At 39.6% G+C, this 24,586-nt stretch overlaps 1 protein-coding gene across 3 annotated transcripts; it reads left to right on the forward strand.

The window, feature by feature from the left end:
* The first annotated feature begins 2,399 nt into the window (after nucleotides 1-2,399).
* NMI (N-myc and STAT interactor) lies at nucleotides 2,400-22,629 on the forward strand. 3 transcript variants are annotated; one of them, XM_006052113.3, is made up of 9 exons: nucleotides 2,400-2,532; nucleotides 2,655-2,875; nucleotides 11,251-11,340; nucleotides 12,105-12,200; nucleotides 14,828-14,990; nucleotides 18,381-18,487; nucleotides 18,573-18,759; nucleotides 21,438-21,544; nucleotides 22,224-22,629. In XM_006052113.3, the coding sequence occupies exons 3-9, from the start codon at nucleotides 11,257-11,259 to the stop codon at nucleotides 22,407-22,409; spliced, it is 930 nt and encodes a 309-aa protein (XP_006052175.1). In that variant the 5' UTR covers nucleotides 2,400-2,532; nucleotides 2,655-2,875; nucleotides 11,251-11,256; the 3' UTR covers nucleotides 22,410-22,629. The 3 variants fall into 3 exon arrangements, with proteins under 3 accessions (XP_006052175.1, XP_006052176.1, XP_006052178.1); XM_006052114.3 differs by lacking the exon at nucleotides 2,400-2,532 and having other exon boundaries at nucleotides 2,551-2,812; XM_006052116.2 differs by lacking the exons at nucleotides 2,400-2,532; nucleotides 2,655-2,875 and adding an exon at nucleotides 2,596-2,614.
* The last annotated feature ends 1,957 nt before the right edge of the window (nucleotides 22,630-24,586 follow it).

Below are 24,586 nucleotides of genomic sequence, written 5' to 3' on the forward strand. Positions count from 1 at the left end.
CTGATGTGTTGTGTGGGGGTGGGGGTGAGGTGGTGCATTTACAGGAAAGCCTGGGAGAAGTTCATTGCCATCTAGTGGGAAGACAAACCTGTAACACAATATACATCTCACATCATGGCTGTGTAGATTTACATGACATGTTAAGATATATAAGTAGGTAGACAGGCAGGAAGATAGATAGAAGGAAGAAGTTTTCCTTGACCTTCATAGGATTCCTGGCTAGGTCTAAAAATGAAACTGACAAAGACAGATGAGCAAGAGAAAAGCACACAAATTTATTTAATGTAAGTTTTACATGACATAGAAGTCTTCAAAAGGAAATGAAGACTCATGAGAATTCCCTGGCCATTCTGTAGTTAGGACTCTATACTTCCACTGCAGGGGACACAAGTTCCATCCCCAGTCCAGGAACTACGATTCTGCATGCTGCGTGGCGTGGCCAATTAAAAAAAAAAAGAAATGAAGACCCACAGAAATAGTTAGACCTGAGTATTTTTATGCTAGATTTGATGAAGACAGGATAGTCATGGAAGAATATAATAGGTTAGAGAATATGAGGTAATCAAAGTAAACTGGGGAAAACTTGGCAAAGCCGACTTGTTAGGGTTCTTCTCTGGGTCCATTTGTCTTTGGAGAAAGAATGCTCCTTTCTTACAGGTATAGAGAGAGCCCCTCTCACAGGAGGTTCTTTGAAAGGTAATAGTGGGGAGAAGGTCAGAGTAACCGTTTTAGAGCTTCTATCATTTTCTCAAACTCCTTCCACTTAAAATAGTCAATATCCAAGGTACCATATTTTGAGGAATCAAGTCCCGGACCCCATCATTAGTAAAGCATAGTTCAAATTGCCCCACTAGAAACTTTTCAAGATTTAAATAGCTGTTTCCTGAAAAATAAAAAAGAATTTAAAGGTCAAGTTAGTTTGATAAATTCAAGATTAAATAAAGTTAAAATTTTATATGTATGCTTTAATTTTTCCCTGCAATATTTCTCAAAGCTCTTAATGTATGGATGTGCATTGTGAACCTCCCAAGTGTGAATCCAGTATGCAGCATTTCCTAATCATATGTGCCCATAGAATTCCTTCTTTTTTCATGCCCTGTAGAACACAATGTAGAGTTTGATTTCATGGTTGAGAATAGAGAAAGATATTAATGTCATCATGGATTCATTGCCTACATTTGGGATCAGCATGTTGTTTCCTCATCTGCAAAATGGGGATAATACTTATTTCATATTGCTGTTGGCAAATCAGAAAAGGTTTATAAAATGCTTAGGTGTTCTAAGTAGATCTTTGCAATTACGACTATTAACAATAATATATCTGGGATCTATTTATCTTCAGAACCTCAGTGCTTTGCAGAGTCTTGAATCTGAAGCTGAGTTGAGTTCAGACTGTTACACATGGCTCAGCTTCAGCGTGTGGGTGGCCCAATAGCTTCCCTCCTATCTGTATCCTTTGTCCTTTAACAATATTGGAGTCAATCTTAGATGAGTCCCATTGTGGTCACGGTCCTGTTGCTTAGTATCTTCTTATAAAAAACAAAAATAAGATAAAAGAAGACATGAGGTTTGAACTAAATTTCTAGAGTTCATGTTCTCTAAAATTTTAAGGGATGGAATTTTCCTGGTGGTTCAGGGGTTAGGTCTCGGTGCTTTCACGGCTGTGGTCCCATGTTCAATTTTTGGTCAGGGAACTAATATCTCACAAGCTTCACAGTGCAGCCAAAAATAAAATAAAAAATAAAATTCTAAGGGAGACCAGAAGTAATTCTCAAGCTGTATCAGGTAGCATTTTGTTGCTCTTTTGACTGGGTAGCACAAGTGTCTACACACCACTTTATTTTTTTCAGTTAGGAAGCCCAACGTAAACTAGATTGCCATCAAAATTCTTGATATAAAGGAATTTGATTTTGGTTAGTCTTTTATCAGATAATATGTCAGTTTTACATATGACTATACAGCCCTATCAACTAGAATTTCTGTCTAGAAGTCATTTTCATGCATCTGCTCCCTGACCTATTTACAGTAAGGTGCAGCTGTGGGGTGGTTCTCTATGTAGGATTCAGAAACACTGCCGTTTTTGAAATAAACCAGATGTTTTCCATTTCAAAGAAAAAGATCACACCTAGTGAAGTATTTGTTTACAAGCTTCACAATAATGCCAAAGATTATAAGAAAAGTTTCAAGGGACATGGATCACAGAAATCAGCTGAACACCACACTTTTCCTGTGAAGTTACAAAAGAAACACATAAAAGTAGACCTTGTGCTGGCTGCGAGGATTTGTGGATTAAGGTTATAGTGACCGACAGATTACAGTGAGAGTTACTGTCTGAAGAGAGAATGCCACTTGGCTTTATTTGGTTTCTGTGCATTTTTCCAAGAACACGTCCTGTGATACATATCCGAAGGAGTGGTTTTTAAAACATGTCCTAAAATGAGTGTTTATGGAAACTTCAGGAATACTTTGGGAGTAGATTTCCTCCAAACAAAAACAAAACCAAAACATTTTAAAAATCGAAAGTGAAAATAGGTATAACTTGTTAGTGACTAATCATTGGAGAACCCAGTTTGGTATTCGACCAGTGACTAGACTGAAAGAAACTCATCCTTTGGTAGTTTTCTTCTTTTATTCTTTCTTTCTTTTTTTTAAAGGAAGCAAACTGTTGATCCGCGAGCCATCCATTTGAAAAAGGCTGAAGGCGCTTCCGGACAAGGGAGCCCCAGCCAGGCCCCGAGGGTTCCAGCGACTAACCCGCGCCGCCAGCGAGGTTTCCGGGAACTTGGGCGCGGCGCTCGGCCGGCCGAGGCGCGTGAGTGGGCGACCCCTTCCCGCGCTGTCGTTCCTGCTCCTAGTGGCCCGGTCTGGAGAGTCCGTGAGTGGCGACAAGAAGGGCTCCGCGGGGCCGGGGACCTCCGGGAGGGTTGAGGGTTGGTGGGGACGCCTGGCGGAGAGTGGCGGGAGGGGGGGGGGGGGTCGTTGGCTTTGCGCCCCCCTCCCCTGCGCCGCCCTCCGGCGCTGCCCGCTGCCGAGGTCGTGGGGACCACCTAGTCGCCGAGGGGGCGCGCCTGCCCCCTGCCCGCGGGGCTTTCTGCCTGCAGTCCAGGCCTCTGACCCCGTCTCCTGTGCTTTGCTTAATTTAGGAAATTGAAACTTAAAATGGTTTGTGTTTCCCCACTGTTTCTGTAGTGTCTCTGGAGAAAGTTATTAGGAAAACAGATTCCTTAGGGAGATTTAGTCTCTTGGCAGGCGCAGGGTTTGGCAGTCGTACCTGATTTTTCAGAACATACAGGGATTTTATTTAAAGAGACATCCAAAACAGAATGTGGTGTTTCCCTATCTATGCGACACACATAAGTTAAAAAACAACAAGAAGCAATCGTGTCTGTGCATCTCCACCTCCTTTTTTCCTTCCTTTGCCTCATTTCCTTTGTTTTTGCTGCCAGGCATGCGTATGGGAAGCTTTGCCTCTATCAGTCCTGGCACCACAGTGAATATGTTAGGGAAATAGGTGGTGAACAGGTGGAGGTAATTTGTACTGTTTTTTTCATTTGCTGCCATAATAAATTATCATGGACTCAGTAAAACCTTAAAAGCTACAGATTTATCTTAAAATTATGTATGGGGGATTTCCCTGGCCGTCCAGTGGTTAGACTTTGTGTTTCCATTCCAGAGGCTGTGGGTTTGATCCCTGGTCGAGGAACTAGGGTCCTACATGCCCTGCAACCTGGCCAAATTACCACCAAAAAAAAAAAAAAAAAAAATTCAGTATAAGTCTGGGTGGGCATCGCTAGGTTAAAATCAAGGTGTCAGCGGCTCTGCCTGCCTTTCTGGAGGCTAATGGTGTGAACCTGTTTTCTTGTCTTTTCTGCTTCTATAGATTGCTCATCTCCTTTGGCTCAGTGGTGCCCTTTCTGCATCCTCAAAACCAGCAGCTTTGCATCTCTCTGACTATTCTTCCCTTGTCACGTCTCACTCTGATTCTGCTCTTCTGCCTTCCTCTTTCACTTTGAAGAAGGAGCCTGGTGATTACGCTGTTCCCCACCAATAATCCAGGAAGAGGTTTATATTATAAAGTCAGCTGTAAATTAGCAACCTTAATTCAGTCTGTAACCTTGGTTCTCCTTTGCAGTATAACCCAACATTTTCACAGATTATGGGGGTTAGGATGTGGACCTCTTTAAAAGGGCCATTATTTTGCTTACCTTTTGAGTGCATAAAAGGAAAGCTATTACTATACATCCCATTCGTCAAGGAGGGAAAGTATCCAGATACTAGATATGCTGTAACAAGTTCTGGGAATATGATGTAGTAGACCATTTATATGAGTTAAATGTATTATTGAGAGCTTTTATTACAAGCATTTAAGAATAGACTTAAAAAAGCAGTTAAAGAACGTTGCAGTTTCTGCTTTCTGGAAATGTAATGAGAACATTGTATAGAACACTGCATGCCCCAGGTGTCCAGGGCTGAGCAAATACCTGAGTCAAGATACCAGGCAGTCCTATAAACATTAAGTGTTTTCAGTATGTGAACTCATGCTCTGAATGGATACAAGGAAGAGGGAATGTAGTCCCTGGCCTCAAGGTCATGACCATCTTGTCATGGAAAATGACACAAGTACACAAATAAAGCTCCCCAAAAGAGGTAATGGGGGAGAAGTAATATCATCTGGGGGAATCAGAAAAGACTTCAAGAACTTGGGTGGGGAGGGGGGGGCATTTGGGATGGACATTGAAGAACAGTAGGATTTCATTAAGTGGCAATTAAGATTGGCAGGGGGGGGAGGATGTGACATTGAGGGACATGAGGGAGAAGAGAAACCCTTAGATTGTTCAGTATGGTTAAGGAACCTGGTCCAGGAGTTGTCTAAATAAGACTCAGTTCAGTTCAGTTCAGTCACTCAGTCGTGTCTGACTCTTTGCGACCCCATGAATTGCAGCACACCAGGCCTCCCTGTCCATCACCAACTCCCAGAGTTCACTCAAATTCATGTCCATCGAGCCGGTGATGCCATCCAGCCATCTCATCCTCTGCCGTCCCCTTCTCCTCCTGCCCCCAATCCCTCCCAGCATCAGAGTCTTTTCCAATGAGTCAACTCTTCGCATGAGGTGGCCAAAGTAAGACTACTACTAAGTCATGTCAGTCGTGTCCAACTCTTTGTGACCCCATAGACGGCAGCCCACCAGGCTCCCCCGTCCCTGGGATTCTCCAGGCAAGAACACTGGAGTAGGTTGCCATTTCCTTCTCCAGTGTGTGAAAGTGAAGTTGCTCAGTTGTGTCCGACTCTTCACGACCCCATGGACTGCAGCCCACCAGGCTCCCCCGTCCCTGGGATTCTCCAGGCAAGAACACTGGAGTAGGTTGCCATTTCCTTCTCCAATGCATGAAAGTGAAAGTGAAGTCGCTAGTTGGGGTTAAATTGTGTAAGATCTGGGATGAATATGGTTGTAAAGACTCTGCAGTTGTTGATGCAATAAGAACTACTAATATGTATCTTTAAAATTTTTTTTGAACCCTTTCAAACTTACAGAAAAGTTACAAGTAACAACTTTTCTTTTTCTTGAGTTATTTGAGTGTAGGTATCATGACCCATTAACCTGGAAGTCTTGAGTATTTATTTCCTGTAAAAAAAAAAAAAAGAAAAGGTGTTCTTTACATAACTACAATACAGTGATCAAGATCAGAAAATTAATATAGGTACATTAAAGCCATCTAATCCTTCAATCTAGTTTGAATTTTGCCAGTTGTCCCTGTTATATAGTGTATAACAAACAGTTAAGAATTATGCCTGGTGTTTAGTTACGATGTATCTTTAGCCTCCTGTCTGGGACAGTTTCTCAGTCTTTACTTAGCTTTCATGTGCTTAACACTTTTGAAGAGAACAGGTCAGTGTGTTTCCTGTTTCCTCATTCTTAGATTCAGCTTATGCATCTTTGGCAGGAATATCACAGAAGTCTTGCTGTGCTCTTGGTGGGCCTATCATATGTCAGATAATTTGGATGTATCTCATTATGTACTTTGACTACTTCATTATAGTGGCGTCTGCCTGGCTTCTTCACTAAAATTTACTCCTTTCCCCTTTGAAATTAATAAGTGTTTTTTGGGGAAGTATTTCTTTTGTTTTTGTTTTGTGTTAAGAAGCTTTCTTCATAGTGACCCCCAAACTGAAAACAACCAAATACCCACCACCAGGAGAATGGATAAACCAAGTGTGAACTATCCATGCAAGGAATACTACACAGCAATAAAAAGGAATACGCTACTAATACATGCAATAACGTGAACAAATCCCCAAAACATGTTGAGTTTAAAACTCTAGCACGTATAAAAGGACACATGCTAGATTATTTTACTTATGTGAAGTTCAAGAACAGGTTGCTCAGTGTAAGGAAACTTTAACACAATTTAAAGATATCATTTCTTGAGTACGAACAATGTCCCTAGCATTCTTTTGGTACTGTTCCAGTATCGTTCTGGATGAAGTAGGGCATACTTTCGAGAACAAAACAAAAATCACTGCCCTTGTGGTGCTTATATTCTTGAAAATCAGCTTGATATGTTCAGTGCAAAAGGGCAAGCTGATAGTTAGCCCTGCTGAAGTTGTTGATCTCCTTCAGGTCTGGTGAGTGCCAGAACTGGTGAGTACTCAAAACACCTAAGTGATTGAGATTGCACTGGAATTTGGTTAGCAGTACTTGTGGGTAAGTATTTTAAGCTACTTAAATGGTCCTTTTTTCACGAAAATATCAATCTATCTATCTGTTTTAGTACTAAGTGGATTTAATTATTACTGTCATTTATCTCTATGCTTAATCAATTCCCAAATTTTTCCAGTAAGAACCCCCTCAAGCTGGACTCCGTTCTTGTGACATATTCTCATTATTCTTTGAGCACATCTTGCTTTCTGGCATCATAAGACACTTGTCTTATACCTTTCCTGTCCCAGTTCTAGAAACGGTCGTTTCTCTGAATGGCCTTGGTTCCTGGTAGCTGAGAATGGTTTTAGAAACCCAATTCTGGATGCTAAATGTGCTCATTGCTATTGTCTTTATTTCCAGGCCCTTTTAGCAGACAGAATTGGGACATATCACACGTATGCACACTTATACCTATATTTAAATTTCTGTACTTTCCTATCAGTCCATCAGAAATCATGAGATTATACTGATATCTCCAGTTCCATTTCATAGCATTAATTCTATTTTTCTCCCTTTCCATATTTACAGTCACCTTCTCTGACAATGAAGAACCTGGCTCCTATTGTCCTCCGCATTTTTACTTACTTGATAAATCATGTTTATGTACCTTTGGCCACTGGGAGCTCCATGCTCATCTTGTGTATTCCTGCCCTTTTGAGGGCTCCTTTTGCTCAAAGGAGATCCTTTCATTGGAAAATAGATTAGAAGCCAAGATCTAGGTGCTTCATGACTGCTGATGCTTCCTTTTTTTGTTTTTTTTTTTTTTTTCTGGTGTTACTGAAAATTAATTGATATACACCACTGTATAAGTTTATAGCATGATGCCTTGACTCACACATATTATGAAATGATTATCATATTAGGTTCGGCTAACATCCATTCTTGTAATATAGATACAATAAAAAGAAAAGACAGAAAAAAATTTCTCCTTGTGATAAGAACTCAGGATTTACTCTCTTAACAACTTCCTTATGTATGTATCATAGCAGTGTTAGCTACAGTCATTGTGTGTATGGCAACCCACTCCAGTACTCTTGCCTGGAGAATCCCAGGGACGGGGGAGCCTGGTGGGCTGCCGTCTATGGGGTCGCACAGAGTCGGACACGACAAGTACATTACATACCTACTACTTATTTATCTTATAACTGGAAGTTTGTAGCTTTTGACCACTTTCCTCCAAAGGAAAGGTAAGCTTAAGACCACTTACCTCTGGTAAGCACAAATCTGGTCTTTTTCTTCTATGAGTTTAATTTGGTTTCGTTTTTTTTGTTTTTGTTTTTAGACTCTATATGTGAGATCATACAATAGTTGTCTTTTTCTGTCTGATTTAACATCATGCCTTCAAGGTCCATCCATGTTGTTGCAAATGGTAGAATTTCCTCATTTTTTTTTATGGCTGAATAATATCACAATGTATATAAATGTATATATATACAATGTATATATACACATACACACAACACTTTGTTTATTCATTCATCCATCCACTGATGGACACGTAGGTTGTTTCCATGTCTTGGCTATTATAAATAATGCTGCAATGAACAGGGGATACAGAAATCTTTTCAAGTTAGGATTTTCTTTTCCTTTGGATATATTTCCAGAAGTGAAGTTGTGAAGTTACAGGACCATATTAAACTAAACAGCTTCTGTGCAGCAAAAGAAACCATAAACAATGTAAAAAGACAGCCTATGGAATGGAAAAAAATATTTCCAAACCACATATCTGATGTATGTATATGTACAGTGCTTTCATGTCAGACTCTTGGCCACCCTTTTGACTATAGCCCGCCAGGCTCCTCTGTGCATGGGATTTTCCAGGCAGGAAAATCCAGTCCATTGGAGTGGGCTGCCATTTCCTTCTCCAAGGGATTGTTTTGATCAGGGATCAAAACTGTGTCTCCTGCGTCTCCTGCATTGCAGGTGGATTCTTTACCTGCTGAGCCACAGGGGAAGCTGCAGTATATCTGATAAGGGGTTAATATCCAAAATATATAAAGAACTCATGAAACTCAATACCAAAATATCAAATAACTCAATTAAAAACCAGGCAAAAGGACTTAAAAAGACATTTCTCCAAAGAAGATATATGAAAGAGAGATAGGAACATGAAAAGATGCTCAACATTACTAATCACTAGTGCAAGGTAAATTGAAATCCCAGTGAGATAACACCTTACATCTATTGGAATGGCCATCATCAAAAAGATAAGAGTTAACAAATGCTGTGAGGATGTGGAGAAAAGGGAACCCTTGTGCACTCCTGATGTGAATGTAAATTGGTGCATTCACTATGGGAAATAGTTATGGAGAATCCTCAAAAAATTGAAAGTAGAATTACCATATGACCAATTTTTTGGACACTGCTTGGGTTCACACTGAGTAAACTAAGCCATAATTAATTTTTTGCTAATCTTCTATTGTATTTTTAAAGAGGAATACCTGTCTTTTCTGTTTGTTCTAGAGGAATAGTGAGAATTTAGTCAGTTGAAATCTTGGAAGATTGTGTTGATAGACACATTATTAATATGTTTCTAAAACAGTAAAAATAGTTGTGATATTCCTTGTGTCATGTTTGATCTGGGACTTCTCCATTTAGGTAAATTCATATGCAGGCAAGAGTTCTTAGTCTTTTGATGCCAGTCTGATAAAGCCTATGAGCTTTTCTCAAAAAGTATTTTAAGCAGTCTAAAAGAAAATACAGAGAATTATATAGGAAACCAATTATATTGAAATATGATTATCAGTGTTATTTAAAAAGCAAATTTTTAATTTAGTAATGTATACCAGTATACTGATACCTTCCCAGGTGGCGCTAGTGGTAAAGAACCTGCCTGCCAATGCAGGAGACCCAAGAGGCTGGGGTTCGATCCTTAGGTCAGGAAGATCTCCTGGAGAAGGGCATGGCAACCCACTCCAGTATTGTTGCCTGAGAATCCCATGTATAGAAGAGCCTGGTGGGCTACAGTCCATGGGGTTGCAGAGTCGGACACTGAGCGACTAACACTTTACTTCACTTTCCTCTTGACCAGTATACTACAGTTGATTATAAGACTGTATTATGATCTTCACTGGGTCTTCGTTGCTGTGAGGGCTTTTCTCTGGGTGTGGTGAGGGAGGCCTGCTCTCTAGTTGCAGTGCTTGGGCTTCTCACTGTGCTGGGTTCTCTTGCTGCAGAGCATGGACTCTAGGGCACAAGGGCTTCAGTAATTGAGGCACATGCCCTGGTGACTTTTGTCACGGGTGCTGCAAATACCACGTGACCTGTTGCCTATATTCATGTTTGAAGAGAATGCCATTTCAATCAGAGATTTTTAGCAATAAATATGAATTTTTTTTTTTCATGTTCAAGTGTATGAACTCAGGGGAAGTTTTGTGAAAACCTCTGTTATCATAGAGGAAAGGTGTTTGGAGATATTTTCACTCCGTTACATTCTTGGAGTATAATAAGGAGAATTAAATATTTAAATTAAAGCCTTTGGAAAAAGTCTAGAGGACTGAAATAATAGTCTTTTAAAATGTAGCGTCATATCATGATTGAGATGAGAACTACAAAGGAATGTTAATACCTATTATGTTTTATTATGGTATTGAAATGCAAAGGATTTTTAGAACCTTTTAAATATTTATAGATGTGAAAGTTATTTGAAATACAGAATTTGTTTGAATATAATTCACATGATAATAAAGACTTTGGTGGTAGGGGAAAAGATATAGCAAAGAAGAGATGTTTTATCCATAAAAGGGTAAAAGATATTTGTTCTTCTTGACTTTGTATGTATGTACCATTTGTGAAGTATTTATTTATTTATTTTAATTGGAGGCTAATTACTTTACAACATTGTGGTGGTTTTTGCCATACATTCACATGAATCAACATGTGTTCCCCATCCTGAACCCCCCTCCCACCTACCTCCCCATCCCATCCCTCAGGGTCATCTCAGTGCACCAGCCCTGAGCACCCTGTCTCATGCATCAAACCTAGACTGGCGATCTATTTCACATATGATAATATATATGTTTCAATGCTATTCTCTCAAATCATCCCACCCTCGCCTTCTCCCACAGAGTCCAAAAGTCTGTTTTTTACATCTGTGTCTCTTTTGCTGTCTCACATATAGGGTCATCGTTACCATCTTTCTAAATTCCATATATATGCATTGATGTGCTGTATTGATGTTTTTCTTTCTGACTTATTTCACTCTGTATAATAGGCTCCAGTTTCATCCACCTCATTAGAACTGATTCAAATGCATTCTTTTTAATAGCTGAGTAATACTCCATTGTGTATATGCACCACAGCTTTCTTATCCATTCGTCTGCCGAGGGACATCTAGGTTGCTTCCAAGTCCTGGCTTTTGTAAACAGTGCTGCAATGAACATTGGGGTACACATGTCTCTTTCAATTCTGGTTTCCTTGGTGTGTATGCCCAGCAGTGGGATTGCTGGGTCTTATGGCAGTTCTATTTCCAGTTTTGTAAGGAATCTCCACACTGTTCTCCATAGTGGCTGTACTAGTTGGTGAAGTATTTATTTTTTATAATAATTAGGGAGTCATGGCAGCTGATGAAGATAACAAAGAACAAGTTCTTAAGGAATGTGAGCAAGCTGAAGAAGTTATGAATGATAAACAAAACCAGGTAAAAAGGAAAAATTACTGAGTACTATTAAAAATTGACTTATATCTATTGGTTTTGCAGTGAGGCATGTTTCATATGTCTTTGTCCAAAATTAACTTGAATTTGGGAGAATATTAGGGTTTTCAGTTTTTTGTTTGTTTGTTTGTTTGTTTTTTTTACTTCTAGTATTCAAGACTGACAAGAAGAATCACATTTCTATTCTTTCTCTTGCACAACTCACATTAACTGCTTTTTCACTTCCTCTCATTTCTTTGACTTGCACCTAGAAGTTAAGAGCTTTGTTAACAATTATATGATCAGACCCAAGATGGAATGGAGGCTATGCTTTAAACTTCCTGAGCTATACTGTGGAAAAAAATCTTTAATTGCCCCAGACTAACATATGTCCACAATTACGGTGCAATTTGAAATTCATGTTGGAGTCACAAATAGCTAGGAACGAGTTGGTAGAGCACTGAGCTAAGATTCAGAAGACATGGGTCTCAATCCTTGCTCTACTATAAACATTTCTGTGACTTTGGTCTAGCATGAAAGGTGGTTTCCTTGTTTGTATGATAGAGATAATAATCCTTGGCAGTGATAGGAAAATCAACAGATAATGATGTATAACATTGTACAAATGTTTATTCATGTGATCATATTTATTCTGAGACTATCTAATGTCTTTCTTTGCCTTGTTCAGAGAGAGAAATTTTGCTTCTTTAACTCATTTGGAAAAATGAAGTTGAGGCTCTTTAAATTTGGACTGTTATTTTATTTTTTAGAAATTAATTAGTGAAATTACAAAGGAAAATATTCAGTTAAAGGAGGAGATCCAAAAACTTGAAGCTGAGTTACAAGAAACCACCAGGACCTCCCAGGTACCCCTTTAATTATTTTTGTATCTCATTTTTAACAGATGCTATTTTTTTTCAGAAAAAGAAATTTAATGATACAGAAGTCATTTCTAAGACATTATGATCATTCATGTCACCACTGTTTACAACAGCTCCAAACTGAAAACAACTCAACTGTCCCTCCATAGTAGAATGAATTTATAAATTGGGGTGTATTCACATAATGGAATACTGCACAGCAATGAAAATGAACATGCAATAACTGTATGCAATAATATGGATGAATTTCATAGACACAGTGTTGAGCCAAAAAAGGAAAAAGAGGGCATACCATATGCTTTGACTTAAGTAGAGCACAAAAGCACAGTGTTAGAAGTTAGTATGGTGTTTACTGTTAGAGGCAGGTAGAAACTAGAAGGGAACCCCAGAGGGTTCTGAGTTGTTGATCTTGTTCTGATGATTGATCTGGTTGCTGGTCACAGGTGCATGATCTCTCTGTAAAATTTCATCTTGCTGTACATTTATGCTGGGATTCCCTGTTGGCTCAGATGGTAAAGAGTCTGCGGGAGACCTGAGTTCAGGTCTCAGTAAAGCATTGTGGGAGACCTGAGTTCAATCCCTGGGTCCGCAAGATCCTCTGGAGAAGGAAATGGCAACCTACTCCAGTATTCTTGCCTGGAGAATCCCATGGACGGAGGAGCCTGGTGGGCTACAGCCCATAGGGTTGCGAAGAGTCGGACACGACTGAGCGACTTCACTTTCACTTTTCACTTTCGTGCGTTGGAGAAGGAAATGGCAACCCACTCCAGTGTTCTTGCCTGGAGAATCCCAGGGATGGGGGAGCCTGGTGGGCTGCAGTCTATGGGGTCGCACAGAGTCGGACACGACTGAAGTGACTTAGCATAGCATACATTAGTACAACACACACAGCCCCCCAGTAATGGTCATTATCAATCACTTTTGGATCAAATTCTTGGTCTTCTCGCTAAGTTCTTTCATTGCTCTCCTCATCCAAGTAATAATTTAAGTGAGGTTCACAGTTTTAAAAAAAAATTGGAAGAGTATTTTCACCATTTAAATTCTTTCTTAATTTTTCCTTTGTTTGAATTAGACAGCTCTCACTCCTTTTTTCTTCATCAAAACCCAGATTGTTAAAATACTTACTTTAAAGCATTATCACTTTTTATTTCTGAAGTTGGGGGTAGAATGTTAAATATCAAAAGTGAGGTTTCTTGTGTTTGTGAGGTTTAGAGAAGTCTCTGTTAAGATCCTGCATAATTTTTAGACCGGAGCTAGAATCACTTAATCCTACAACCCAAAAGGGCCTTGGGAACCCAGCCAGCTCAGTTGATCCACTTCACAGAGGACTGAAAACTGGGGTCTAGGGACCCTGAGTGCATTGCTCCCTGCCATGGTGCGCTCAGGACTAGAAGCAGGCATTCTCACTCTCACTGGGGAAAGCTCTTGACAATTCTGGGTATACTGGATGTTTCTCCATTATTGGGAAACTGTCTTTTCACACTGCAGATTGTTTTGAAATCAGACTTACGGTAATCAGAAATTCTACTGAAGTGACATGTCAAATTGTAGAATAAATGTCAGATTAGACCAAATGACTCATTGGCTCTTCCTAATCTCTTCATGATAACACTTTTTCTTGCAACATGTAAAATGACCATGAGAAATAGAAATAAAAACACCTGAGTCATTTGTGCCTTTTTGTGTGATTGTACTGTTTGTTCAGGGCTTCCCTGGCAGCTCAGTAGTAAAGAATCTGCCTGCCAACGCAGAAGACATGGATTGGGTCCCTGGATCAGAAAGATCCCCTGGAGAAGGAAATGACAACCTACTCCAGTATTTTTGCTTGGACAGAGGAGTCTGGCAGGCTATAGTCCAAGGGGTTACAAAAAGAGTCAGACATGACTTAGAGACTAAACAACAAAGACCTGTTCATCCTAGTGATTTTCAGCACCTAAGTATAACCACTTAACTTTATCCTCCAGATTTGGTTTTTTTTTTTTTTTTTTTTTTTACAAATCTTGCTAGTGGTGTCCTTTCACATTTTTATAAACCTAAGTTGTGGGAATGGTTAAAAAGTTGATGGACAGGTGTTGAGGAAGGGGGAATTTAAATTTGATAAATTTTAAGTCACTGAACTGAATTTAGGAGTTTCTCTTTGGATGACATTACCTGAGTTTGCTGTCAAAATAACTGCAGTATGCACCCATGTCTATTTCATACCTCTTTGCAATGAGACCAAAGATACTGTGCAATGATTCCTTTGTGAAACAGCCTATTATTGGCATAGTTGTTTAGAAGATACTTTTCTGTAGGAATGATGTAGGCTTAAGACCCGAACAACACACAATATTGACCAGTTTAAACATTGATTGATTAGAAAAAGTGAGAGACTGTATACTTACAATTTCATCTGTGAAATAATATTAAAGGATCAGCATTTGACTAGATTACTGAGTACTTTTCTGGGAAGAAGCAATTACTAGTGATAATAAATAAGACGACACTCAGTGTTCTGTGGGGTTGTGATGTCAGTGGAGAATGAATTATTGGATGATCAGATCACATTATTATTGGAAGGACTTAAGTTACTTCTTGTGTTGATTTTAATCAAACCTTTCTATTTGAATTAGATTAATGAGGATATTCCTGAAACAAAGATAAAGTTCACATCTGTGGAGAATCCTGAGAGTGACAGCGAGTTTTCAGATATCTTCTATTCATGTCAAGTGAGCTCAAAAGTCCCTTATGAGCTGCAAAAAGGACAAGCACTTATTACCTTTGAAAAAGAAGAAGGTATGACTAATGTTCAAAAACTTGACCGTGTTACCTTTAGAAAGCACTGGGACTTCCAAAGAGTTTTTGTAGATATTGGCCATTGCTTTAGAATTTTTATATCATTTCGTCTCATCCTCACAGGGGTGCCCTGAGGTAGATATGATTATCCCTGTTTTACAGACCAGAAAACAAGACTCTGAGATGTTGAGTGATTTGAACATGATCACTAGCACAGAATATGAGTGCTCTAGAAAGCAAACCTGTGTTGTGATGTCCAATAGCTGCATTTTTATACTTCTCCTGCTACCTGCAAATGATAATACTAGTAATAATGTTTCAAGGTAGCAAAGCAGAGAGTTCTGACAGACATGATCTCATTTTATACTCACATGACTCTGTAAAAGTAATAAGATAGAGATACTATTTACATCATTAAGAAACCAGATTTGCAGATGTTTAAGTGATTTACCTAAGTGCACAAGGCATGAGGGAGAAGGCAATGGCACCCCACTCCAGTACTCTTGCCTGGAAAATCCCATGGATGCAGTCCATGGGGTCGCTAAGAGTCGGATACGACTGAGCAACTTCACTTTCACTTTTCACTTTCATGCATTGGAGAGGGAAATGGCAACCCACTCCAGTGTTCTTGCCTGGAGAATCCCAGGGACGGGGGAGCCTGGTGGGCTTCCGACTATGGGGTCGCACAGAGTCGGACACGACTGAAGCGACTTAGCAGCAGCAGCAGCAGCAGCACAAGACATGAGAATGAAAAGAGCTCTGGAGTCAAAGACTTGGAGTGGGACCTGATGTTTGCCATGGTGTGGAACCCTCTTGAGAACTGGGGACACCTTAATGAGGAGAATCTAGCTTTGAATGCCAGCTTTGCCTCTTTTTTTTTTTTTAACAAAACAAAACAGCACTTTATTTATTTATTGACTGCGTCAGGTCTTGGTTGCATCACTTGGGATCTTTGTTGCGGTGCGTAGGCTTAGTTGCCCTGTGGCATGTGGGATCTTAGTTCCCCAACAGGGAGTCCAACCCATGTCCCCTGCGTTGGAAGGCAGATTCTTAACCACTGGACCACCGACCCTGGGCTCCCTGCATTGGGAACAAAGAGCTGTAGCCACTGGACCGCCAGGGAAGTCCCCAGCTTTGCCTCTTTACAGAAGTGTAGTTTGGGTTGGGTTCTTTATAAATCTCAAGTTTTTATGGCAGGCTTTGTGACAGTGCCTACCTCATGGGATTGCTTTGAATATTAAATAAGAAGTGTTTAAAAAATACTTAGCACAGTATCTGATACATAAGAAACACTTAATAAATGTTAGTTGTCATTGTTGCTCCATGTTAGAAATTTTTCAGCTAAGGAAACAAAAACTTGCTTGCATAGGGTCCATGCAGGTGATAAACAGCCGAGCTGAGAACCAAACCCCGAGTAGCCTTGTCCTTTCTACTGGACCACTATTCCTCTGAGCAGGCCACCGTCTGGGCCTCTGTTCTCAGGTTTGTCAAGTGATGAGTGGGATCAGATAGTCTTCACAAGCCCTTCCAGTGCTCAGGAACGGGGAGTCTATGATTATAACTCATGTCTCCTGATGCCTGGTTAGTTACTATAGCCAGAAAATAAATAGAAAGGCATGCTGGCAGGTCACTATTTGCACACACTCTTTGTCCACCCTGGCTCCACCCCTGTAGCTGTGGATGGAGGGTGAGGGCAAGAGCCCTGTTGGCCGTTGGCAGTGGTCACTGGGATATAACTGGATATAACTGGGATATCACTGGAAGATGGAAGTGAGGCTTTGGAAAGTTGGGATCCCTCATAGGAATTACCTGGGGATGCTGAGATTAAGATTCTCTTCAGAGATAGCTGTGTCACTGCTTCCACCCTTGGCATGACTCTGACGTCCTGCTCCTCTGACGTCCTGCTCCTCTGGGACAACTTTGGGTTCCTACACAAATCAATGGGAGTTGGCTTTTGACAGTCAGAGTCACAAGGGTTGAAACACAAGTAGTGCCTCTCAGCTGCGTCAGATCGCCAGATGTTGGAGGTTTGGGGGGCGAGGGAGAGGTGGGGATTGGGAGGGAAAGGCATCATCTAAGTATTACTTCTAGTTGGCCTCCTCTGTTATTGTTGCCTGTTGTCATTAACAACAACAGAAACGCTGCAATTCAAGTGACAGAGTCATATCATGGTACGAGGCATCTGAATTCCCACATGACAACGCCCTGTTTTCCAGCCCTGTTTCTCTCTTTCTCTGGCTGTGGTGTGCTCTCTGGTTGTCATAAACACATGTGAGGTTTATAAGCCCAGGACTGGGCATCTTTTGTCTTCATGACGTATTAGAATAAACAGCTCCAATATCAACAAGTAAAGTGTTATAAACTCTCATGTCACACAGTTTAAAAAAACACATACATGCATTTTAAACTGACATATAGTTGCTGTTGGATTTTAATGATTTTGGGCAAAATTATGTTACTGAACCTTTCCTATTTGCATGGATAAATTAGATTTGATAGTTTTGTGGTCAGTATACCAAGGCTATTGACTTTTTAATGAATGATCTCAAGAGCGTAAAGTAGAATTCTTTGTTAAATATGACCCGCCATCCAAAAAAAATGAAGACTCACTCTTTGGTATTTAAGTCTATGTGGTCTTTAATATGTAATCTTTGGGAAAGACAGAGATAAGGACAAATATTTATTTCTATGGTGCTTGTAACATATTAAGAAGAAGTGAGAAATGATACAAAGATTAATTGTCAGAATGACACTGATCTACAAGTCTTCCCAGCTTACTCAACCTGGAAGAAATTTCTGGCTGTGCTTTAATGTACTGAGGGAATTCTCTGATAATTCTGTCAACAGTGGAAAGGAAGGGTGTTGACTGTACTGAATTTCTAAAGGATCATCAGGCTTATCTTTTAAACTTGAGAATTTCTACATTGTAATTTTTTGCTGATGTATTTTGACATTAATATATCCTAGTTTGGTGGCAACACCATTATCATTTAGAAATCCTAAGAAAAATGTAAAAATAAGATCCCTGAAAATTAAAGAAGATTTGGGGACTTCCCTGGGGGTCCTGTGGTTAACAACCTGCCTGCCAATGCAGGGGATGCAGCTTTGATCCCCAGTCTGGAAACTAAGATCCCCACATGCCATGGGGCAACTAAGCCGGTGCACCACAGCTTCTGAGCCCACTCTCTAGAGCCAATGTGCCACAACTAGAGAGAAAGCCTCACTCGCCACAACTCAGCATCACCAAAAATAAACACCACCAAAAAAACACTTTTTTAAAATAAAAAAAAAAAATTAAAGTTAAACTATCCAGGATTATTTTTTGTTAAGCCAAATGTGTAAAAATGTATTGAAATATTGGAAATTAATACTTCCCAAATTATTTTTCAGTTGCCCAAAATGTGATCAGAATGGAACACCATCATGTGCAGGTACAGAATGAAAATGTGATGCTCACGGCCAACCCAGTTTCATTAAATTCAGGAGTCAAATTCCAGGTAACATGGTGATCAAAGCTTTTTAGAATGCTATTAAGCACGGACACGTCTCATCCATATTCCTGAACATGAAACAATTTCCCAGGTTCACATAGGAGTGTCTAAAATGAAAATCAACGTTACTGACATTCCTGATGAACTGCCAGAAAGTCAGATGAGAGACAAGCTAGAATTGAGTTTCTCTAAGTCTCGCAACGGAGGCGGAGAAGTGGAGTACGTGGAGTATGACAAGCAGACCCGGAGCGCCCTCATCACCTTTGTGGAAAGTGGAGGTATTCCGGCACTGAGAGAGTTAAACAGTACTCTAGCGTTTAAGTTATGCTCTGCCAGGTCTGAAAATATTTCTTTTTCTACTTCTTTTACTTGGAATTATTAGGCAGCATAATAACAGGGATTTTTTAACCTTATAAAATGGTAGTGTCCTGAAAATGATTTTCCTGAATACTGTTAAGAATAAGATTAGAAATAACAAGTCACTCTGTGTTAGTGCCTTCCTATCGCCCGCCAGGCATGGAGCCGGGTGTTTTATACATACATCTCCTCTGATCCATAGCACAACTCTGAATGGAGGTGTTATATTCATTTTAATGATGAGGCAGCTAAGACATATGCAAGATAAGTAGTTTACCCAAGATCACACAGTGGGTGTGTGCCAGAGAAATTTTGCGGCTCCGTGGACTGTAGCCCGCCAGGCCCTTCTGTCCATGGAATTCTCCAGTCAAGAATACTGGGGTAGTTAGCCTTTCCTTTCTCCAGGGGATCTCCCCGACCCAGGGATTGAATCCCAGTCTCCCGCATTGCAGGCAGATTCTTTACCATGTAGGGCTTCCCTAGTGGGTCAGATGGTAAAGAATCTGCCTGCAATGCGGGAGACCAGGGTTCAGTCTCTGGGTTGGGAAGATCCCCTGGAGAAGGAAAAGGCTACCTACTCCAATATTCTGGCCTGGAGAGTTCCATGGACTATAGAGTCCATGGGGTCACAAAGAGTCGGACACGACTGAGCGACTTTCACTTTCACACATATGTATCTATATGTATGTGTATATATATAAAACTGTCTCTTCCATCTCACTTTTTACCATTGACAAGGGTCTCTTAGATGGAGGGAATTGTTTCCAGGAAGAAAAAGGGGGTATTGGAGAGAAGAGCTGTTCCCTTTTTCAGTAGAAATGGACTTTTAAAATCATCTTTATTATGATTATTTGATTATTTGATTGATATATTTGATTATTATTAATAATCAAACATTATTATGATTAAAAATGAAAGATTCTCCAGCTGCTTCTGTTAATACGTTCAAGTGACTTTCTTTTTTATTAATTTATTTTTAATTGGAGGATAATTGCTTTACAATATTGTGTTGGCTTCTGCCATGTAACAATGTGAATCAGCCGTAAGTATACATATGTCCCCTCCCTCTTGAACCTCCCATCAGTCCCCTACCCCATCCCCCCAGGCTGTCACAAAGCACCACGTTGAGCTCCCTGTGTTATACAGCAACTTCCCACTAGCTATCTAGTTTACGTATCTATTTTATTTTCAGTACTACTGTCTCAATTCCTCCCACCTTCTCCTTCCCTCACTGTGTCCAAAGTCAAGTAATTTTCAATAAGAAAAGTCTCTTGCTCTGGTTAGTTCTTAGGGCTTCTCCTGGGTTTATTACATATGATAGAAATCCAACCATACAATTAAAAGCCATTGCCTGATTGGGTTTTTTCATAATAAAAAATACATGCTTTTTAAAGAAAATTGAAATAATAAGGAACATTAATTTAATAAAAATTGAGGCATTTCCTTAAATTTCCAAACTCCCTTTGTCCTGTTATGTAGTTATGGTTAGGTGAATGTTTTTCAAAATCTTTCTGGAATTGCTAGGTAATATGGTAATTCTATATTTAATGTTTGAGGAACCGCCATACTGCTTTCCACAGTGACTGCACCATTGCCTTCCTACCAGCAGTGTATCAGGGTACCAATTCCTCCACGTTCTCGCCAGCAAAGGTCTGCACTCTTAATCACTGTACCACATTGCTGATTCAAGGTGGACTGGTGAGAGGAGAAAGGAAGTGGTCAGATATTCTTAAGAACTGTTTCTGTTAAACTTTATGCAATCTTGACACATTAGCTGTTTCGCCTCTAGGAGAAAAATGCTTCTAAAAATAATTCTGATTATTTTTTATGTTGGAGAAAACCGATGAATTTTTTTTTTAATTTGCATTCATGTTTCTGGATGACATTCAGCACCCCTCCACCTTTGATTAACATCATTACAGAGGTTTACTGAATGTCATGTATCAGTTACAGTAATTTTATATATATCATAGTAATATAGTAATTTTCTATAAATCTCTCACCTAAAGATAGAGAGTATTCTAATCATATTTTTCATGTATACTTCTTGAAAGATTGGGAAATACTGGGTTTTGTTAGGGTGGCTGGGTTACTTTTTGCAGATGGTTATCCCGCTTTATGTAGCTCACGGTGGGTCTGTCTGAGGACTTTGTAGCACACTGTCCATTGACTGACTAGTAGTTTAAGAGAGATGGAGCTATCTAAGTCTTATTATCATTTGGTCTTATGTTTTTCAAAACTATGTACTGTGAATTGTTTAAAAGGGACTTTCAGTTCAGTTCATTTCAGTTCAGTCGCTCAGTCGTGTCCGACTCTTTGTGACCCCATGAGTCGCAGCACGCCAGGCCTCCCTGTCCATCACCAACTCCTGGAGTTTACCCAAACTCATGTCCATCGAGTTGGTGATGCCATCCAGCCATCTCATCCTCTGCCGTCCCCTTCTCCTCCTGCCAGAGTTTCTTAAAAATTAATCACTCAAGTCACTGTTTACTTTGACATTCTATTTGAAGGAAGTTTTACCTTTGGTTAAATATATTTATGATAAAGAAGAAAATGTTTATAATAAATAAGAAAATAATTAAAAAAAATTTATTTCTAGTTGCTGACAAGATTTTGAAAATGAAAGACTATCCTCTTTATATAAATCAAAACTGCCATAGAGTTACAGTTTCTCCATACACAGAAACACACTTGAAAAAGTTTCAGGTAAAGTCATCTTTTTTCTTTCATTTTGGAAGCTAATTGCTTGACTCCCCACCCCCACAAAAATAAAAAGTTATGATTCTGTTTTCATTTGAATCTTATTAATGAGGGATATCAAAATAGTCTCTTCATATCTGCTTGGTACAGAATGAATTTTTCTATTTTAAGAATACTTTTTAATGTAAAACTGTACCTTATTTAATTGACTGTGGCAGTATATTTTTGTATGTGAAGACATAACTACATTTTTCTCATATATCTACTATCATTGGGCATTAAAAATGGTTTTCGCTTCTTATTTTCTCTGAATTCATTATCTTTACTGCTGCTTTTTTCTGTTCCTAAAAGAAAGGTCATCTTTTCTGTTCCTGAAAGGTCATCATGATCTACCTAGTCTACCATCCTGAAAACTAGAACTCATGCCTAACTCTTGGTTTAGCGTCACCTCCAACATCCATTTAATCACTCATTTAATCACTTGTCACAATTCTGCCAGAGTTATCTTTCTGAAACTCACATCTAACTCTGATACTCTCCTCCTTGAAAAATCTTCCTGAGGCCCCTTGTCTCTCTTAGGGTAATGTCCAAAATATTGAGCAGAGCTTATAAAATGTAAAGTTTTGTAATTCAAAGTTCTTAGAAATTTGCCATTTATCTTTTATTTTTCTATTTTCCTCCTTAGGTATTTTCAGGAGTATCTAAGAGGACAGTGCTTCTGACAGGACTGAAAGACCTTCAGACGACAGATGAAGAAGTTGTAGAGGATTTCATTAGCATTCACTTTCAGCGAGAGAAGAATGGAGGTGGAGAAGTCGAGGTGGTCAAATGTTCCCTCGGGCAACCTCACACAGCATACTTTGAAGAATAGACTCATGAAATCCTATGAAAGTTAGAGCTTCTGAACCCAACTTCCTGTCAGTGCTTGACAAAAATAAATGTCCCTTTCCTTAAAAAAAATTAAAAATGTAATTCTTTAGTATTTGTTTATTCTTAGATACAAAATATATTTCTGTGATTTTAAATTCTTTGTTTTCAACTGTGCTGCATGTTTACAAATGCAGTAACTGTATTAAAAGTTTTGTTCATAAGTTTTGTGGCTGGATGCCATGTCTGTTGAAAAGAACCACAAGTCATCCAGTTGTCCGCCTGCCACGTTGGCTCCTTCTGTCATAGTCTTGTGGGCTCCAGTCTGTTTTGGCTCTAGGTCTACCATCATGCAGACTTGACTCTTAACATTTCTACAAAGAAATGTTGCATTTAGCAGTTTGTAATTTCTGTAGACTTTACTGACTTCTCAAGGAACTTCAAGTGTCGGGAGCCGCGTTAGGCATTACTGACAAAATGGAGGCACAGCCCCAACCCCCTCTCCTCATCTTGCAGCCACGGTCCCAGGATGAAGGAGTTAGGTCTTGTGATTCTGACTTGTTCTTTCCTTTCTTCTGTTGAGTTGGCTGTAAAGAATGTTAAGTTGCTTATTGTTCTTGAGAGAAGCATGAGAAAGCACAAAGCCTTCTGCAGTTGTGCCCAGAAAATAATCTATAAAGTAACCATTGATATTTGTTCAAGGATCTTTACAAAGAATGTTCCAGGATGAGCACGTAGGCTGCAGCTTGAGGCCATGGGAAGGATTGTTATCTGAGACCTGTTTGTGAGGGGAATGTTTATGGCAAAGGAAGTTTGCTGAGCTTAGGGTTTAGGAATAATTAAGAATAGCTAGAAGCCTTTTTAGGAGATAGTGAGCTTAGGATACTAGGGGCAAGCAGGATTTAGAAAGATAAGAAATAAACTGAGGAATGTGGTATGCAGCCCAGACATAAGCGTGAGTTACAATGGAATCACAAGTAAACAAGTCGCTGAAGCAGGAACTCTGTTTGAAGGGCAACAAGGAGACAATAAATCTGGGTGAGGGGGAGCTGAAAATGTAAAACCTCTGACCTAATGCTTTTGTCAAAGTATAAAAGAAGACCTGATCCTTGAAATAAACATGCAGTCCCGCACCTTGAGTCAGAGGCTGCATCATTTTCTGCTGACACAGCTCATCTCTTCAGGCCGATTCCCTGGCTGCTGGAGCTGGACTCCGGCATTCAAGAGCAATACTTTTCCACTTTGCCCAGCATTTCATCCCACAGTCCCAAAGTCTTTCTCAGAGCTGAGTGTGGTCTTTCTCTTGAACATTCACCCAGAATGCCAAGTGTCCCCTGATTCCCTTCAAGACACCTCCCCCTCCAAATTGAACTTGTAAATACTGGAATTTTCTTTTACACTTATAATGAAAGTAGTCAGTTTAATGGATTGAAAAAACTTGGAATAGAGAGGTAAGTGCAAAGCTAGTGACTCATCACACATCTTGGAAGATGCTGGGAATGAATGTCTGCACCATACCTACTGGTTAGGGGCTTAAAATTTAGCTGGAGAGAGACTGAGTTTATTTTCATCATGCTGTTTTTAACCTGCAGAAATTAAATGGGAAAATTCAAGGCTCCTATTGAAGAAGGTAAAATTCACTTTGGTAAAGAATATTTGGACAGTTTTAATCCTAATATGTTTCATGAAGAGCCAACAGCAGAATTAAATTCATATTAAAATGATGGCAGAAATGAAATGCTTTTAGAAAAGATTATAAACCTATCCAATGCTACCTGCCATCTAAAATAAATAAAAGGAAAAACTAAAGAAAAAAACTATTGGTTTTGCTTCTGATATTTTATTTTTAGGTTTTAAAGTTGTTATTGTGTGTGTGCTCAGTCATGTTTGACTCTTTTGTGACCCTATGAACTGTAGTCTGCCAGGTTCCTCTGACCATGGAATTTTCCAGGCAAGAATATTGTAGCGGGTTGCCATTTCCTCCACCAGGGGATCTTCCTGACCCAAGGATCGAACCAGAGTCTCCTGCATTTCAGGTGGATCCCTTACTGCTGAGCCATTGGGGAAGCCCTTAAAGTTGTTATAGTACCATCAGAAATATTCATTACTCTCATACTTCTCTTTGGAATAAGAAATGGCACCTAAAAACTGGGCAGTTTATGATAAATCTTTGTGTTCACC

Source organism: Bubalus bubalis, chromosome 2 (genome assembly GCF_019923935.1).
Source record: "Bubalus bubalis isolate 160015118507 breed Murrah chromosome 2, NDDB_SH_1, whole genome shotgun sequence".
NCBI lineage: Eukaryota > Metazoa > Chordata > Mammalia > Artiodactyla > Bovidae > Bubalus > Bubalus bubalis.